Here is a 19,386-nt window from a genome sequence, read left to right on the forward strand (position 1 = left end):
TCAGCACCTCCGCCGCCGCGCCGCGCAATGCGGCCACCAGGTGTACTCCACCTTCGTCCTCACCCCAACCGTTGCCCTTACACACACAGTCAAACTGCGCCAGGTACGCGCGTAGATCACTCTTGCCGTCACACGGCGCGAGTGGGACCTTGTGGGACCACCTCGTATGCGAGTCGTTGCCCGCCTGCCGGACCCCGTGTGTCGCCCCTTGCGGGGTCAGCGCGGGGCCGAACCGGCCGGGCCCCCACAGTACATTACCCCCAAGGGGCTCTCCTGCCTCCCCTGTCCCTCTAACAACTACCCCTGTTGGTGTCGATGCATGGGTCACACTTCCGCAACCCGCTACCCATTCCATACCACCACAACCTTGCTCACCCACACCTCGCATCTCTCGTTCCATACCCTCCGGACCAGCCATACACCTCACTCTTGGCCTCTCACGAACATCCGGGTCTATCTCGACCCCCAAGCTTATTAAATCACCTGGCGCATCATACGCACGACCATATTGGTCACCACTTACACCGGGTCCTCTTTCTCTTCGCTTCTCCTCCATCACCTGCGAATCCCGCATCCGGTTAATGAGCACATCATCACGATCCGAACACAGACTTTGGACCAATTCTTTTACTTCCTCCTTTATCTCTTTCTTATCCTCTCTCCGTCGCTTTTTAATTTCGCTCACCCCTTCTTCCACTTCTTCTAATTTCTGCTTCACCTCTTTTATTTCCCGGTACGTCTCCTCAAGCTCGTCCTCCAAGGCTACCTTGACCGTTTCCATGTGCGTCCTCACCTGCCGGTCCTTCGTCTCCATTACCTCTGTCACCTCGTCCAACCTCGTTGTCAGTCCCTCACGTACCATCTGACATTCCCTCTTCGTCGCTATCAAGTCGTCTTTTAGTTCTTTCTGTGTCGCTTTTAACCCTCCTAGTACCGCAGTGTTCCTTTGTACCTGCCCCACTAACTCAGTCTGTCCCACCGTCAGCTGTTCCACCTCCTGCGTCAGGTCCTCTATGCCCCCTTGTAACTTTACAGTCCCCTTTCTCACCTCCTTCTCCATGTGCTCCTTACAGTGCCTCACCTCCTCGCGCACTCCTCCGACCTCCTCACTCACACCTCTTCCGATCTCTTCTCCCATCACTTGCATCTCCTGCCCAGATGCCACCCTCATCTGCTCCATTTCCTCCCTGTGAGCATCCAACTTAGTTTCTACCCCCATTCTGACCCCCTCTATCTGCTGCCCCATTTGTTTAACTTCCCTTTCCGCTTGGTCCCTCATGTCCCTCAATTTGCCTTCCATACTGTTTTCTAACCCCTCTAACCCCTTTTTCATCCCTTCCATTTGATTCTCCTGAACGGCCATTCTGTTTTCTACCCCCATTAACCCCTCCTGTATTTCCCCTAATCTATTGTCTAATCCCTCTATTCTACTCCCTAACCCTCCGATCTGGGCCCCCATGTCCTCCCTCAATTTCTCGCTATTGGACCCCATCCTTTGTTCTAACCGTTGGCTATTGGCCCCCATGTCCTCCCTCAATTTCTCGCTATTGGACCCCATCCTTTGTTCTAACCGTTGGCTATTGGCCCCCATGTCCTCCCTCAATTTCTCGCTATTGAACCCCATGTCCTCCCTCAATTTCTCGCTATTGGACCCCATGTCCTCCCTCAATTTCTCGCTATTCTGGGCCATAAGGGCCTTCATTTGTATTAAAAAAGGTTCAAATCTACCAGCGGCGCTACTACGGTCGCGGGCACAGTCGCTGTGGCCATGTGCGAGGCGCCATTTTGCGCGCCCGTAACCTCGTGCGCGACGACGCTATTTTGCGAACCTGCCACCCTCACTGCTTCGCTCTCCTCATGTCCCTCATTTTGGTCCTGGATCGACCCTGCCTCACTCTCCTCTACCGGAACCCAGCCGTCTTGATCTGCCATAGTGCGACTTTCAAAATTCGGGTTTTTATTTTTGTAAAACACAATCAAATTTCGGTCACTTGTAATTTTGAGCGCTTTAAGCGCGCTTCGGGTCCGATCTCACTCCTCGACACCAATTGTTACTCTAATAGTACAATTGGTGTTCCAAAATTTGGGCCTAACAAATTTAGTCCCAGGTCCGAATCCAACTCCTGACAACCAATTGTTACTGACGCGGTTTTAGATGTTAGTTTACCGAGCGGTTTGGTATTACCGCGTCCGCACAGGTACTCCCCGATTAGAACCCTATCCCGCCCGATTCCACTCGAACGTTGGCCAAATCGCGCTATGCTAAATCAATGAAGGAAAGGACACAACGGCTGGGATTAAGGCAACGACACAAGGGGTACAGTTCTCAAGACCTCCGGAGGAGGATATAATATTGGTTATGCAGAAACGGGTAGATTACACGGCAAGAGGTAAAGCACAGAAAGATGGGCACTTAGACACAGTCTTATCTTATCCCCGACAGACCACAGACAAACGGGACAAGACTGACTTACACAGGGATTGATGGCAAGGAAGGGCAGGCAGTCGATAGCACAAGGTGCACCTTGGCTCAGGGGCAGAATCGACCCGGTCCGGTCCAGAGATGCAGGGAGGTATCGTCGCGCTGGAGGTGGCGTCCTTTTCTCTCCAAGATGAGGCGCATCTGACGTCACCTCCCTCTTCCTGCGCATGTCCAGCGGGGAGTGACACGCCCTCGGCTCGTTAGCTCCGCCCCAGATGGAATCGGTCCGCCGCTTCTTATTGGGTGCGGGGGGTTACCGGGCTCCACCCTTGACGAGGAGCTGACAGTGAGCCCCTGCATGGTAACCCCGTCGGAGCACATGTTCAATGGCGGCTAACCAAGCCGGAGTGAGGACGCACACTCCCCGCGCCGCCGCCGCTGTTGTTGTTGTTGTTGTTGTAGTTCCATGAGGAAGAGCTGCGGGGAGGTATTGGGAGGTCCTAAACTTTCTAACGGTGCCATACAATCACATTCTGGTGCAACGAAGAGTCAGAATTAATGGAAACGAGTCCTTAACTGACATAGACTAAGAATAACTAGCAAGATGTCCTATAGTTGTCTACGTGAGATGCGGTGAACCTGGGTGCGACAGTTAATGGGGGAAATAGGGGAAGGTCGGGGCTACAGAGTGTTGTTTACAGAAAATGGGACTAGGGAATGGGGGATTGGGGATAGTTGGGAAGTATTGGGGAAATAGGGGAATATTTACAAGCGGATATGGATGGAGGCCAAATCCCATATCCGCAACAATATGTATATATATATATATATATATTTTTTTTTTTACATAAAAGATTGGGGTGTTTGGGATTATACATTTTTAAAGAAAGAAAGGCGCTTCCAATTAGAAAATAAAACTATATCTACTCCGCAAATTTGGGCGAATAAGCAAGAGGAAACCCAGTCTCAGGCGACGTTTCACCTGCTTCACAGCAGGCTTCCTCAGGCATATATATATATATATATACACACACACACCTCCTCAATCACTGGTTTGTGAAGATTCCTTGAGGGCACTTATGGATTTCATCGTGGAGGATGTCATGCATGAAGAAAAGTGAAATTTTAATTGATGGTTTCTGTATTGATGAAAATGTCTGGACCACTCCACTGAGAAGGTCTCCAGGAGACAAAATACACTGTTTAATCTCATGAAGAAGCAAACGAGATTTAAATTGCTAAATTTAACACCTACACTCTGGTGTAATCGAATTTGGTCATGAATCCTGGAGGATTCTTTCCTCCAGGATTCATGACCAAGGTGAGGTCTTCAGGTTAAGCTGAAGAAGACAACTCTGCGTGCTTTAGCTTACGGATTCCACGTTTCTGTTAGGAGTGATTTGTTGTCCTGTGATAACCAGCTGAGACTCCCATTGTAAGATGGAACTGTGATGTAAGAATCTCACAATTTCGTACCACTTTAGACGGAAGTTGATTTGCTGCACGTTAGAAGGCCCATTGTGAATCTTTAGCAGATCATTCTGTAATCAAATAGATCATATGTCCTTCCATTTTCTTCCAACAGCTATGAAGGTGGACCATTGGAAGATCCGTGGGTGTGTACTCTTCTCTTTCTGATCTTGTTGACTTTGTCTATCTTGGTCTATCTCAACATAAGAATCACCTTTTCAGCACTAAACTTAAGCTGATGTAAATTCAGGAAAAAGATCTCAAAAACTCCGAAAAAGGAACAAAAGATGACTCGTATATTATTATATAATTAATGTCCTTGTCCATAATGTCCATAACTTCCTTTACCCTTTCCAAAAATACATTATTCTCTTGATCATACAGTATTTGTGGATTGTTGTTAATTCTCGGTACCTATTTAGCAGGTGTATTAATTCATGTTGGTGTACTGGAACAGAGCAGAGTTTCGCCTCTTCATACTTATGTTCACTAAACTCAAGCCATTTTGTTTGATTGTGTCACCTTGTTGCCTGGAAGTCAAACGGGACTGTTCCCTTAATCCGATAACTCATGATTTGTTCCTACAACAAACTGCGAGATAATTTGCAGAGATGGAAATGTAGGACATATCTGGTTGTCTATGGTAACTACGGCCTCATGGTTAGGGCGGCGGGCTTGGGATCCTAAGGTCCTGAGTTCGAATCCCGTTCAGCTGTTGAATTAATACCAGGTGGGGTTGACTTGGCATAAGTCAACATCCTTCCAAGGTCAGCGAAATGAGTACCAGGGTACTGGGTCCTCCCTCAAGGAGGTTGGTAGAGAGAGAGAGAGAGAGAGAGAGAGAGAGAGAGAGAGAGAGAGAGAGAGAGAAAGAGAAAGAGAGAGAGAAAGAGAGAGAGAGAGAGAGAAAGAGAAAAAAGAAAGAAAAAAAAAAGGCCGGTCCAAAGGGACCAATCGGCACTTTGACCATGACCACATTGATCTGACGGGCAGCAAGGAAGAATTGGGAATATTTGGCCCCCGTATTGCATTGGGGGGTTCAACCACCCTGAAGAGGCGTCCTCAATAGATGTCAGCGATCTTGTTGCCACACAGGAAGTAGCATCACAATCCAATCTTTCTACATTTATACGTCTAGAAACATTCTAATTATGGTTATGTTTTAGCCAATTCGGCTACACGAGCACAGACATTGAATTTCAGATTTATATTTTTTTTTTTACTCTGGTTGTTCATGGTGAACCAGTAATTAGTGAGGAAACTCGGTTACATCTACATGTGCCATGGCAAATACAACTAGATGGTATTCATAGAATACTTACCCTGCGCAGTCAACTTGGTGTGAGCCAACTCTTCTGTTTTTGAACGTTTCTCTTTTTTTGATCCAATATGGCTGCCAGACCACGTGAGCGATAACATCATCAATTTATACTAGCCGAAACCCGTGGAACATCCACGGAAGGGAGGATGTGGTGTATGGATAGAGTGTACCATTATGGATGGCATAGGGGAGCGCTCATGGGATCTTCTTCTTCCGTTAAGCTCCAATTTTTTCTCTTTAAGTTAAGTCCAATCAGTCCTCTTAGTAAGGGCATTTTATGAGATATTTCACAAATCTGTTAACTAAATTGTTACCAAAAAATTTCTTCACCAATATGTTTGTAAAGGTGTGTAATAACATGTGTTAAAATGTTGAAGTTCAACTCTCGTGGGAAACCCAGAAAAAAAGCTGTTGAATTCGGGTACCGAAAAATTATTTTCGAGAATTTTTATTTTTTTAAATCGGCCCTTAAGTAACTTATGAGGGGTCAAATAAGGGTTTTTCATGATTCTGAGTTGATTGTTAACATTTATATTTTCACTTTTACATTTACACACAAAGTAGCTTTTATTTCACATACATATATAATACTCAAGAGTTATTTCTCATTCACAATGTCAGAAGTTTCAACAGTCATTGTCTATGTCTTCTTCAGACTCAACAACATCATGACTGCAGTTTCTGCATGTAATGCCATTACAGACTCCACAGGCCGAGATGCACGTGACCCCATTCTTCTTGCAGCTGCATCGCCGGTTGCTGCAATCTCCATGACAATTACAGCTCGTGAACTGCAATAGCTCCTCAGGAGCCGTGGGGTCCAGTGTTGGAACTGGCTCATACCCATGCACACCTATTGTCCATCCATAGTCACTGGGGTTCAGAGACATGCTCTGTAGAAGATTTGCCTGCTTTATTATATTCACAGCCTTCAGCCAAATCGGAAGATCAAAGGTCACTATAGCGACCCCAGCGTGCCGTATGCACTCTTTCAGAGTGGTGAAGATGGTGTTGAGGTCATTAGGGTCTCCTTCAATAACTGGGAGGAACTCGATCTGTGTGCTCTGCTTTGCATCATTAGCATGGATTCTCTTCATCCAGCCATTCCAGTTGGAGTGTGGGAACTCAGGATCGTTGGCTTTGATCACCCACCCCGCTGCCCAGAGTGTGTCACCTGGAGTGAGGAGTGGCTGATCATGAGCCAGGGAGGAGGAAAGCTCAGCGAGGGGGAGAAACATGATCGCGTTCGTTCCTATCTGTTTCCTGTTCGTAAATGGAATAATCTTTACTTCAGTTCCTCTCAGGATCTTAGCTTTGTCGAGTGCCTTCAACTTCACCCGGGGGAAAGCTGCTGTTGTCTGTGGATCTGGCAAAGGTGGTGCCGGAGAGGTGACTTCGATCCAACCCATTGAGTGAAAGGGAGTGTTTCCGTGAATAGAGACAATGTTTAAATCTATATTGTCTCCAACAAACTGAGTGACTGCATTGTTTGTTTCCCCAACCTCCATAAAGACCACCTGATCATTACTTGACAATTCACTTTCACTGGCTGGCACTTTGGCTGTCATCACTGATTGATCCTCAAGCGCAGCATCAACCACAACCTCATCATTGATCTGTTCATCGGTTTCCTCCACAATGGTGTCAAGAGTGCCAGAAGTATCTGGAACATCATCTCCACTCCTACTATTAAGGAAGCAGTATTTGTAGTTTTGTGTCTCCGTGTAAGACTCAGTGTATCCCAGCCGGTGGAACTTGTTGAGCATCCATTTTGACCCAAATCTATGATCAAGTTGTATGGCAAGCCCCATTTGGTGTGGCAATACTCCAGACCGAGGTCGACAGGCCTTAATAAAATTCTGCCCCCAAACGGCAACTCTTTCGTCTGTCTTGACAATCGGTCTCAAGAACATCTGAAGGCTTGCAGGAACAAGTGTCAGCTGACTATCGATGTCAGTCATACTGTGTGTGGTGGGGTATGACTTTGGACCTAAATCAATCAAGGCAATATCATTGGATATGAACTTGAGTGCCGTCTTTATGATCTGAGTCTTCTCATCTCCATGGTCAAGATTAGCATGATGCCCTCGCAGAATATTGTCGGTGCCATCTTTGAGACAGAGTACATCTGCCCTTCTTTCCTGTGTTGTGAAATACAAGGTGTCTTCGTATTTCTCTAGAAGTTTTATCTTTAGCCAATGCTTTGAATAAGAAAGGCTCTTCTCTGGTGACTGATCAAACTCCTGCAGCTTTTCATGGACTTGGTCCATGTTCATTACCCCATGCTCTAATTCTGAGTCTAACCATTCGCAGAATTCAATAAAAACTGCCTCTCGCTCCTCATCAATACTCCTCTGTCCTCTCTTCCTTTTTCCTTCCTCATCAGTCTTGGACAAACTGTCACCTCTCGCAAACATAAGTTTGCATCGCAAATGGTACAGTGTTTCTTCTGCTACCAAGTCGTTGATCCCTTCCAGGCGTCCAGTGACTTCAGTGCCCCAGTCATCCCCGCGACTCCGTGCTGTCTTCAGCAAGCTTGCCTTCAGTGTATCTGCAGTCAAATTATCTGGCACTCTGTATTTCTTTCTAGCTTGTGCTGGATTATTTTTGTAGAGCTGGGCTGGTTGGTTGCAAAGAATGCATACATCCTTATACAGGAGGTCAACTGACTGTGATCTTCTAGAACTGCAGCCAGTTGATGAACTGAACTCACAAGTAGTGCGTCTTCTCTTCAACTTTGATGACTCTTTCTCTGCCTTTGATGCTTGAGCTGACTTCTTGGTGGTTGCAACAAAGTTGTTGTACAGATCATTTTTACACTTCTGGTGGTACCTCAGTTTTCCTTCCTTTTGAGCCTCCTTCATACGTTCCACAACAGTAACATTTTCGACAGTTTCTGCTTGTTTCAATAAAGTTGAGTATCCCTTTGGAGTTGCCTGTATGAGCCTTTCAGCTGGTGTATCCGAGCGTGCACAGATGAAGCAATTGAGCACAGGTGGAGTAACGTCTTCATCCATATTGCTAGACTCCATGTCCTGCAAAGTAGAAAATGAGATATATTTAGAAATTATTTTTCCACAAAGGAGTGTCTGTGGTGAAATATAAATGTTAACAATCAACTCAGAATCATGAAAAACCCTTATTTGACCCCTCATAAGTTACTTAAGGGCCGATTAAAAAAAATAAAAATTCTCGAAAGTAATTTTTCGGTACCCGAATTCAACAGCTTTTTTTCTGGGTTTCCCACGGGAGTTGACCTTCAACATTTTAACACATCTTATTACACACCTTTACAAACATATTGGTGAAGAAATTTTTTGGTAACAATTTAGTTAACAGATTTTCATATGTTTCCCTTACTATCTCTGCTCGAAGTGCTCAGGCCATGCCTTCCCGCTCTCATACTTTTATTTCCGTTTGGTGTAGAAAGAGATTGACATATCGTTCGTCTGTTTTCAGCTCGTTATCTTTAAGCTTCCTTACGTCTCGCCACCTGCTACACCTCTCTGAGTTACTGAGGATTTATGCTACGCACCCCGAGTATCGCAACGTCACTCCATTTAACTTTATTAAAATGACGATAAAGACGTGAAACCCGTGGAACATCCACGGAAGGGAGGATGTGGTGTATGGATAGAGTGTACCATTATGGATGGCATCGGGGAGCGCTCATGGGATCTTCTTCTTCTGTTAAGCTCCAATTTTTCTTTGGTTGTTTTTTTGTTTGTTTTTTTGTTTTTTTTGTATACAAGATCGAGGCTCGTGAAAGAGCGAACATTAATCACACAGAAAGACAAACAGACACATAAAACAAATAACATCGGGAGCAGTAGACAAGATGGGGAGAGAGGGGGAAGGACACAACCACAACATTTGAGAGCAGGGACCGAGAGACATGGACACATCGAGATAACTGTGGGAGGGAGAGGGCTTTGGGGGGCAGGCATGGGAAGGGGGGGGGATGGGAGAGGTATAAAACATATGGACAATGCCAGGACTTCCAGGAAAGAAGTTGGAATTTCAAACAAGGTGGATCTGAGGTGAATTAGTGGGGGTAGAAAAGATCAAGGTTTTGGATGGGGGAAGATAAGAGATGGTGGTGAACAGCTGTTTTAAAGACCTGGAGGGAGGAGTGTGATTGAAGTGAGTGTGGGAGTTTGTTCCAGAGGCGGGAGAAAAGAGGAATGAAAGAGTGAAGGTGAGCAGAGAGCCGAGATTTCGGCAGTTTAACCATCAGAGGGTGGCTGGCAGATCTTGTGCGACCTGTAGGAATATTTGGGGGACAGAGCACAGAGAGAGCTGGGGGAGCAAGGCCGGAGAGGAGTCGGTAGAAGACAGAAAGACCACCTACCTGCCTGCGGTGAGTGAGTGAAAGGCCCTCAGAGATAGCTTCATCGCGGGAGATTCCCGGGAATTCCCGGGATTACCGGGAGTTCTTAACATCGCGGGAAGTTAAGTCCAATCAGTCCTCTCTGCTCGAAGTGCTCAGGCCATGCCTTCCCGCTCTCATACTTTTATTTCCGTTCGGTGTAGAAAGAGATTGACATATCGTTCGTCTGTTTCAGCTCGTTATCTTTAAGCTTCCTTACGTCTCGCCACCTGCTACACCTCTCTGAGTTACGAGGATTTATGCAACGCACCCGAGTATCGCAACGTCACTCAATTTAACTTTATTAAAATGACGATAAAGACGTTTCCTTCTATATCCTAATTTAAAATGTTCAAGGGAATAAAAAGACCATTTGGTTCACACCACCCATGCTCACACCACTCGACTGTCCAATCAGCGGACGGCTTGCTTCTCCTTCGCCCAGCAGACGCCAATACGATGGCGTCGTATCGGCAGTTAATCGGATGCTTTTGGGCCCCAACGTCGGCGAATTCAGATTTTTCGAGTATGTCTGCACGTGATAAACAAAGTGCGCGGTTCATAGATCGTAAATCCATTAGTGCCGTGGGCATCTGTGCACTGGGTGCAGCGTAAAAGGGATAACAAAGTCGAGTAACGTCTTGGGTAAGTAACGTAAGTAACGTATTATTATATAGATTCTCTAATATAATTGTTGCATAGATCACGCTCAATACACTACAAACTGATCAGACTAGGCGTTGTCCCTGTCGAATTATGACGTCATAATTATGGCACCAATGACGTCATCGTTAACAACATCTATTCCCCATATGGAGGTATTTACAATGAGCCACGTTTCAATTTTTTCCATGGAGCGGTTTCAGAGATATAGAGGTGCAACTTTTTTTCGATTTTTCCAAGATGGCGCCTGTACTATGTGACATATGACGTCATAATTATCATTTTAAAATTCCACAGAAGGAGCCGCTCATATTCTGAAAATTTCGTGTCCATCGGACTAACAGTTGCAAAGGAATTTTTTTTTTCATACTCATCAGATCAAGCGTTGTACTTATCGAATTATGACGTCATAATTAAGGCACCGATGACATCATCAACATTATTCCCCATGGGGAGTACTTGACAATGAGCCATGTTTCAATTTTTTCAATTGAGCGGTTTGGGAGATATAGGGGTGTAACGTTTTAACAAGATGGCGTCCGTACCACGTGACTCATGACGTCATAATTATGAATAAAAAAATCCTACAGGCGGAGGCGCTCCTACGGTAGAATTTCGTGTCAATCGGACCAAGGGGATTGATGCCTAAGGATTGGGCGAGGAAGGTTGAGGACTTGTGGTTTGTGAGGGGTGCGGGGGGGGGGGGGGGGGTGTTTATCATGACTGAATAAGTTTGCACTGGGGTGTCGGTGAAAATATGAAAGCCATGTTGTGGTTAATCCATGCATGCACAGAACGACGTATAAATATAACCCATGACATATTTCTGATTTCACAAGTGTAATTATTGGGAATTAAAGTGCATTTTGTCAATAGTAACAATCAATAGAGCTTTGAGCGGTTTGGGAGATATAGGGGTGTAACGTTTTAACAAGATGGCGTCCGTACCACGTGACTCATGACGTCATAATTATGAATAAAAAATTCGATTATTCGAAATTTCGTAAGAATTCGAAAAAATTCGTAAGATGGCATCGATTAATGCATGAAATGTTTAAATCTATTTGAATATGACAGACAAAGTGTTCGCCATTATATGGTACGATCAAATTGAGATTCAAATGCTCAATGTGGTCTGGTGAATGTAACACTCAAACGCCATACTGATCAATATTTAGACCCGTAGATTCCATTCGTTTCCATGAGACACTGTTAGTGTGTTACCCACAATAGTGTGTGCACACCCTGCATTGCCCATTGTGGAAGGTGTTTGATGTGCAAACTCATTCCACGACAAACTTCCAAGTGAAATCCCTTGTTAGCTCCTAGTTTTCACCCCTGTCTGTTTGTCAATTGTCTATAGGTCACGATTCCAAACCGATCGTCATGAAACTGTATCAACTTTCAACTGATAAGCCTATTGATTTTGAGGTCAAAGGTCATCTTGAGGTCAAGTTTCTAAAATCGTCATTTTTCATGTGATTGACGTGAAAGTTGAAGAGGATTTGTATATCGAGCCACTGAATTGGGAAATCAACTATGTTCGAGGTCAAAAGGTCAAAGGTCAACTCAAGGTCAACCTTCTAAAATCATAAATTTTCATCTGGAAAATCGTCAATATTCATCCCATTGACTTGGAAATTAAAGAGCAATTGCATAGTGCATCACTGAATTGGGGAAGCAACTATTTTTGAGGTCACAAGGTCAAAGGCCAACTCAAGGTCAACCTTCCAAAATCATCATTTTTCATCTGAAAAATCGTCAATATTCATCCGATTGACTTGGAAATGAAAGAGCAATTTCGAAGTGCATCACTGAATTGGGAAAGCAACTATTTTTGAGGTCACAAGGTCAAAGGTCAACTCAAGGTCAACCTTCCAAAATCATCATTTTTCATCTGAAAAATCGTCAATATTCATCCGATTGACTTGGAAATGAAAGAGCAATTTCGAAGTGCATCACTGAATTGGGAAAGCAACTATTTTAGAGGTCACAAGGTCAAAGGTCAACTCAAGGTCAAACTTCTAAAATCATCAATTTTGATCTGAAAAATAATCATTTTTCATCTGATTGACCTGAGCATTGATTAAGATCGTTAATTTTAATCTTAATATAATTGACAATTTGATGTCACATGGGTCTTTTCGGGTACAACAGGCATATTTATGGGGAGTAATCCGCTCCAATAACTTGGCAGTGAGCTGTGGAGCAGATCCTTTAGAGCATTTCCGATGACCCAGTGACTCATCATAACTTGTAACGGTGACGCGAAGCCAGTGAAGAATTTAGAACAAAGATTTCCAGCGTCTGGAGCGGCATGCGTTATGCATGAAGCGTAAAAGGCTTCAAATGTGAATTTGTCAAAAACTTGGTAACTCACTTTGAGCATGTCATCAACACCAAAGGGTTACATGATGCAATAGACAGCGTTGAAACCATCGTCAATGCCCAACGTCCGAGGACTGAAGCAGAGGTCAGTTCATTTGTCAGGCAAGGAACTACCATACAAGGTTCCTGTTCAACATTTCCATGCGGCACAGCTACTAAATGAGATGCTGAGTGTCAAAAAGTGGATGGGCCTGGTCAAATGCATCTGAAAAGGCTTTCAAAGAGGCAATTCAAATTTTAAAATGTTGGCACGTGTTTGACTTATCGTGAGTATCTTGTTGGAGTAACTTTTTGAATGCCCCACGGAAATGACTTCTGAACAAATCGTTTGTAAACGTTAAGAGCTTGATGTTAATGGGGGAAGACATTGATTTGTAAAATAAGCAATTCCTGGAATTTAAAAAGGTGACTGCAGATGCGCAAGTGAAGTTTTCAACTGAATGATGATGTTACCAAAATTACACTTTGCCATTGTTGTCATCAATACCACATGTACTCATGTTTCTTCCACTACTCATAGGTTACACCCAACAAAGACATGTACTTGAGGACCAAAGATCCAACAGAGAGTCCCAATCAACCTGATGAGCTGGAGATCGAGTTTGAAAATGGTGAGTTTCAGTAAAAACTCGAATGGCACTCTTCAACGTCACGATGTCGACAGATATGCCTCCGCCCACATTATTCCAGCATTTCTAATACTTGTACCAAGTTTGCTTTAAATCCATTCAGCTGTTCTCAAGTTATTACATTTTTACCTGACATGACCTCTGACCTTTGACCTCTTGACCCCAAAATTTAATCAGTACTTGTTTACATCATTATACATACCTCTACCAAGTTTTAATTTAAAATCCCTTCAGCTGTTCACAAGTTATCACATTTTTACCTGACATGACCTTTGACCTCTTGACCCCAAAATTTAATCAGTACTTGTTTACATCATTATACATACCTCTACCAAGTTTTAATTTAAAATCCCTTCAGCTGTTCACAAGTTATCACATTTTTACCTGACATGACCTTTGACCTCTTGACCCCAAAATTTAATCAGTACTTGTTTACATCATTATACATACCTCTACCAAGTTTTAATTTAAAATCCCTTCAGCTGTTCACAAGTTATCACATTTTTACCTGACATGACCTTTGACCTCTTGACCCCAAAATTTAATCAGTACTTGTTTACATCATTATACATACCTCTACAAAGTTTTAATTTAAAATCCCTTCAGCTGTTCACAAGTTATCACATTTTTACCTGACATGACATCTTACCTTTGACCTCGGGACCCCAAAATCGAATCAGTTAATCTTTAAATCATTATACATATCTGTACCAAGTTTGAATGGAGGTCACTTTAAACGTTCTCAAGTTATAGACCTATTACAGACTGACCTCTTGACCCCAAAATTGAATCAGTTAATCTTTAAATCATTATACATATCTGTACCAAGTTTGAATGGAGGTCACTTTAAACGTTCTCAAGTTATAGACCTATTACAGACTTTGACCTTTGACTTCTTGACCCCAAAATTGAATCAGTTAATCTTTAAATCATTATACATACGTGTACCAAGTTATAATTAGATCACTTCAGCCGTTCTCAAGTTATAGACATATTACAACCTTTGACCTTTGACCTCTTGACCCCAAAATCTAATCAGTTCATCTTTACCTCATTATACATACCTGCACAAAGTTTGACTAAGATCCTTTCAGCTGTTCTCAAATTATCGCGGTAACGAAAACCTATCACGGAAGGACGGACGGACAGCCGGACAGACAACCTGAAAACATAATGCCTCCGGGGGCTTCGTCAACGGAGACATAACAACTAGAGCATTGGCATGGCCATGAACAATTAATTGCTAGAAATTTACTTCAGCTCTGTTGTTGTGATGTGATCCGCACAACTTCTTTAGTTGTTGTTGATGTCAGGTGGTTTACCTTCAGCCTGTGTATGTAAAAGAAAAAAATAGTCGTGCATGATGAAACCCCTGGTTATTAAATTGCTCATCACATCACATCACCAGGCAATGTCGGGCAGGGCCTACTGCTGCTAGTTCTAAATAAACTTCAAACAGCAACAGAAGAAGGAGAAACGTGGATGTTGTTCCTTGCTATGACAGACACGCAAATTACAAGACAACAGAGATGTTCAATGGTGTTTGAATTGGTTTTATGCAAATTATTAAAACTAAAAGATGAAAAGATCCTCACAAGGCAATAAAAGATGTTTGATTACATGTTGGTATATTCCATCAATTTTATTTACTCGGTGGTTGGTCCGTTGTACCAAATTTTAATTTGTCTTCACGGCCTTGTAGCATACCTGCCTGCCAGACACAGGGGGGTATTTTGGGTCGTTGGGGACTTTTAGGTCTTTTGAGTCTTCTAGGACTTTTGGGTCATCAAGGACTTTTTGGGTCCTTGGGGACTTTTGGGTATTTTGGATCATTAAGGACTTTTGGGTCATCTGGGTCTTTTGGGTCCTCAGGGACTTTTGGGTCATCAATAACCTTTTGGGTCCTTGGGGACTTTTGTGTCTTTTAAGTCATGAAGGACTTTTGGGTCATCTGGGATGTTTGGGTCCTTGGGGACTTTTGGGTCATCTGGGACTTTTGGGTCCTGGGGATCTTTTGGGTCCTTGGGGTCTTTTGGGTCTCAAGTGTTAAATGGTCTTCCAAGGTCGAAGGGGTCTCAGCAGTCTAAAGGGTTAAAAGGTACTAAGGTCTAAAGCTAAACTCTAAAGGGTTTGAATAGTACGTAATTAATTAATAGACGTCAAAAAGTATAAAACACACACACACACACACACACACACACACACACACACACACACCTCATCCATTTATAGTACACACACACTCACACACACATCATCCATTTATAGTAGATAACTTTTTTCTTTTGTTTTTGTATACTGAATCGAGGCTCGTGAAAGAGCTGACATTTACTTCACAAACAAATCAACCAGACAAACAAAATATATAAAAAGAGGGAGCGGAAGACAAGAGAAGGGGAAGCACACAAACACTTGAGAACAAACACTTGAGAGCACACAACATTTAAGAGCAGCGAGATGTGTGGGAGGGAGAGGGCTTGGGGGGAGGAGGCGTGGGAAGGGGGGGGGGGGTGGGAGAAGTATAAAACACAAGGACACCAAGGACTTCCAGCACAGCAGTTGGTATTTCAAAAAAGTGGAATTGGGGTGAAATTAGCGGGGGTAGAAAAGATCAAGGTTTTGGATGGGGGAAGATAAGAGATGGTGGTGAACAGCTGTTTTAAAGACCTGGAGGGTGGAGTGGGATTGAAGAGAGTGAGGGAGTTTGTTCCAGAGGCGGGAGAAAAGAGGAATGAAAGAGTGAAGGTGAGCAGAGAGTCTTGATTTTGGCAGTTTAACCATAAGAGGGTTGCAGGCAGATCTTGTGCGACATGTAGGAATATTTGTGGGACAGAGCCCAGAGAGAGCTGGGGGGGCAAGGCCGGAGAGGAGTCGGTAGAAGACGGAAAGACCACCAACCTGCCTGCGGTGAGTGAGTGAGAGGCCCTTGGAGTTAGCTTCATCGCGGGAGATTCCAATGATTCTGAATGCTTTGGTTTCAACAGCGTGAAGACGAGCTAGGTGTAAGGGAGGAGCACCAGCCCAGAGGGGAGAGCAGTATTCCATTGAGCTGCGGATGAAAGCCTTGTATGTGGTGAGGAGCTCAGGTGTGCCAAGGAAGGACTTTGCATGATGGAGGATGCCCAGTCGGCGACTGGCTTTGGAGGCCAGATTTGAAATGTGGGTTTCCCAGAAAATATCATGGCAGATAGTGAGACCCAAAAGCTTGAGTGACAGAACTTCTTGGAGAGGATTATTCAGAAAGTGGATGGGAGGGTTGTCCAGTCGGTCTTTTCGGAGAGACATCGTAAGAGTGTGAGATTTGTCAGGATTGAAAGACATGTTCCACTTGTTTGCCCAGTCTGTGATTTTGTCCAGGTCTGCAGAGAGTGAGGAGGCTGCAGACTGCCGATCTGAGGGATGAAGAATGGAGCGACAGAGAGTGGAGTCATCAGCAAAGAGATAGAGAGGATTTCAAGAGAGTCAGAGAGATCATTGATGAAGACCAGAAAAAGCACAGGGCCCAGAACACTGCCTTGGAGAACTCCAGCCTGAACAGGAAGAGGAGATGAGAGAAACCCATTCAGGGCCACACGTTGACTACGACTCGAGAGGAAGTCCGCCAGCCACGCGTGGAGATTTCCATGGATACCAAAAGAGGAGAGTTTGGTGAGCAGAGCGGGGTGCCAGACTGTATCGAAGGCATGTGATATATCAAGGGAGACAGCTCTAATTTCCTGTTTGGCATTGAGGACCTCCATCCATTGTTGAGAAAGCAGAAGCAGCATGTCCAGAGTAGAGTGACCAGGTCTGAAACCAAATTGATGATCAGAGATCCAGCCATTGGAGAAGAGGAAAGATTTCATATCTGAAGCAATGATGGATTCCATGACTTTGCTGATAATTGGGAGAAGGCTGATTGGTCTATAGTTGCTGGGATCTGTTTTTGCACCTTTTTTGTGCAAAGCGGTGATGTTGGCAGATTTCCAAGCAGATGGCAGATGACCTTGAGCAAAAGAGAGGGTGAAGAGAACAGAGAGAGGGAGTGAGAGAGCGGAAGAACAGGATTTTAGGACCCGTGGGCTTATGCCGTCAGGTCCAGTTGCAGAATCAGAGTCGAGGGTTGACAGAAACTTTTCCACCTTGTCAGGAGGAAAGGACACAGAGTCCAGGAGCAGCTGGTTACGACTGGGTACGGTGGGTACAGAGAGGGATGGGTTTGGGACACAAGATTTAGAGGCAAACACAGAGTTGAGGCATTCAGCTTTCTCACGTGCCGAGTCAACCGTGTGGCCGTTTGAGGTGAGGGAGGGAATGGAGGGGGAACAAACACCAGAAACAGATTTGACCAGACGCCACCAGGATTTGGAAGAGGGAGACAGATAAGAGAGTTCTGTCCTGAGAACGGAGAGATATTGTTTCCTGGCTCTCCTGAGGGTGGACACACACTTGTTTTGGGCTTTGTGAAAGGAAATGAGATTTCCTTCCGTTGGATTTGCTTTCCATTAGACGAAAGCAAGTTGTTTCTGGGCAATAGCCTCACCACAAGATTCCGTGTACCATGGACGGGAGGAAGAGTATGACAACTGAAGACGAGATGGGATAAATCTGTGCATGAGAGAGAGCAATTTACTTTAAATATGATAGATCAGGTCATTGAAAAGATCCGACTGTGCCTCATCATCCTAAATTCCATATAATAAAATTCGTCGAGGTGATGGGAAGAAGTGAGGCAATATTGCAAGTCACAAAACCACATGTGGGAGGAGGGGGGATGGAGGGGGGTAATATTAGAAGTATTAATAATGATTTGTCATAACATTAATAAGCAAAGGGGCAATACCCCTGGTGCTCATCTGGTAGAATAAACAGTATACTGCACTGACTAAAGGTATTTTAAACCAATTTCAGTGGTTGCTAGAAGACAGGGCAGCAGGTTGAATCATACTAATATAATCATAACACTTTAAACAATCAAACAAAAAAATACCGATTTTAGGGGGGCAACCCCATCCCCCTCCCCCAACCCCATATACCACCTCAGACCCCAATTTTTCTAATGCCTTGAACATATACTGAAACGCAAAAGAAACTTACCACCTTTGAAACCTTTAAATATCAACAATAACACTGCGTGTAGTAAATGTGTGAACTTATTTGTGGACAATAGTGTCCTCGCTGTCAGACAAAACGGCCACGGATGGTCACTTGAACCTTCAATGGTCACTTCATAGCACAGCTGTTGAACAGCCGTTTTGACTGTCAGTGATTAGCCAAGGGGTACGGGATGATTTTAATGAGCTGCACGTGATGTCTTGATATTGGCTTTAAAAAGGCCAGTGCAAAATGGGCATTTTGACCGAAACATTTGACCATTTTGACCAACTTCAAAAAGACCGAAAACACAAAAAAAACTTACCACCTTTGAAACCTTTAAATATCAACAATAACACTGCGTATAGTAAATGTGTGAACTTATTTGTGGACAATAGTGTCCTCACTGTCAGACAAAACGGTCACGGATAGTCACTTGAACCTTCAATGGTCACTTCATAGCACAGCTGTTGAACAGCCGTTTTGACTGTCAGTGATTAGCCAAGGGGTACGGGATGATTTTAATGAGCTGCACGTGATGTCTTGATATTGGCTTTAAAAAGGCCAGTGCAAAATGGGCATTTTGACCGAAAAATTTGACCATTTTGACCATTTTGACCAACTTCAAAAAGACCAAAAACGCAAAAGAAATTTACCACTTGTTTGAAATGTAATAAAATTGTAACAGTTCGAAATAAAACAAACCAACAATTACTAATTGAAACATTGGCATTTTATTGATGACATGTCAAGTTTTTGACCAAGATACACCATCTCATCAGTTTGTTCTACAGTACAGAACAGCACAGGGTGCAATGTCAGTCCCCTTTCAATAGCGTGTATGGCCACCATTGTTTTGGATACAGGCAGTGCATCATCGGCGTATACTGCCTACCAGTCTTTGGATGGATTGCTGTTGGATTCTGTCCCACTCAGTCCTCAATGTCTGAAGCAGCTCTGCCCGTGTCCTGGCCCTGCCAACTACGCGTCTCCCAAGCTCATCCCACAGGTGCTCGATGGGATTCAGGTCAGGGGAGAGCGCAGGCCACTG

The 19,386-nt window shown here is 44.1% G+C and overlaps 1 protein-coding gene across 2 annotated transcripts in view; it reads left to right on the forward strand.

The window, feature by feature from the left end:
- The window catches only part of ASS1 (argininosuccinate synthase 1), a 288,173-nt gene that overhangs the window by 159,789 nt on the left and 108,998 nt on the right, over window positions 1-19,386 (forward strand). For both annotated transcript variants that reach the window (XM_078767097.1, XM_068133811.2), the window contains 2 exons: window positions 4,008-4,038; window positions 13,154-13,244. In XM_078767097.1, the coding sequence (XP_078623223.1) occupies window positions 4,008-4,038; window positions 13,154-13,244 (122 nt within the window). The remainder of the gene's footprint in view (window positions 1-4,007; window positions 4,039-13,153; window positions 13,245-19,386) is intronic.

Source organism: Myxine glutinosa, chromosome 13, assembly GCF_964187855.1.
Source record: "Myxine glutinosa chromosome 13, kmMyxGlut1.1, whole genome shotgun sequence".
In the NCBI taxonomy this organism is placed as follows: Eukaryota; Metazoa; Chordata; class Myxini; order Myxiniformes; family Myxinidae; genus Myxine; species Myxine glutinosa.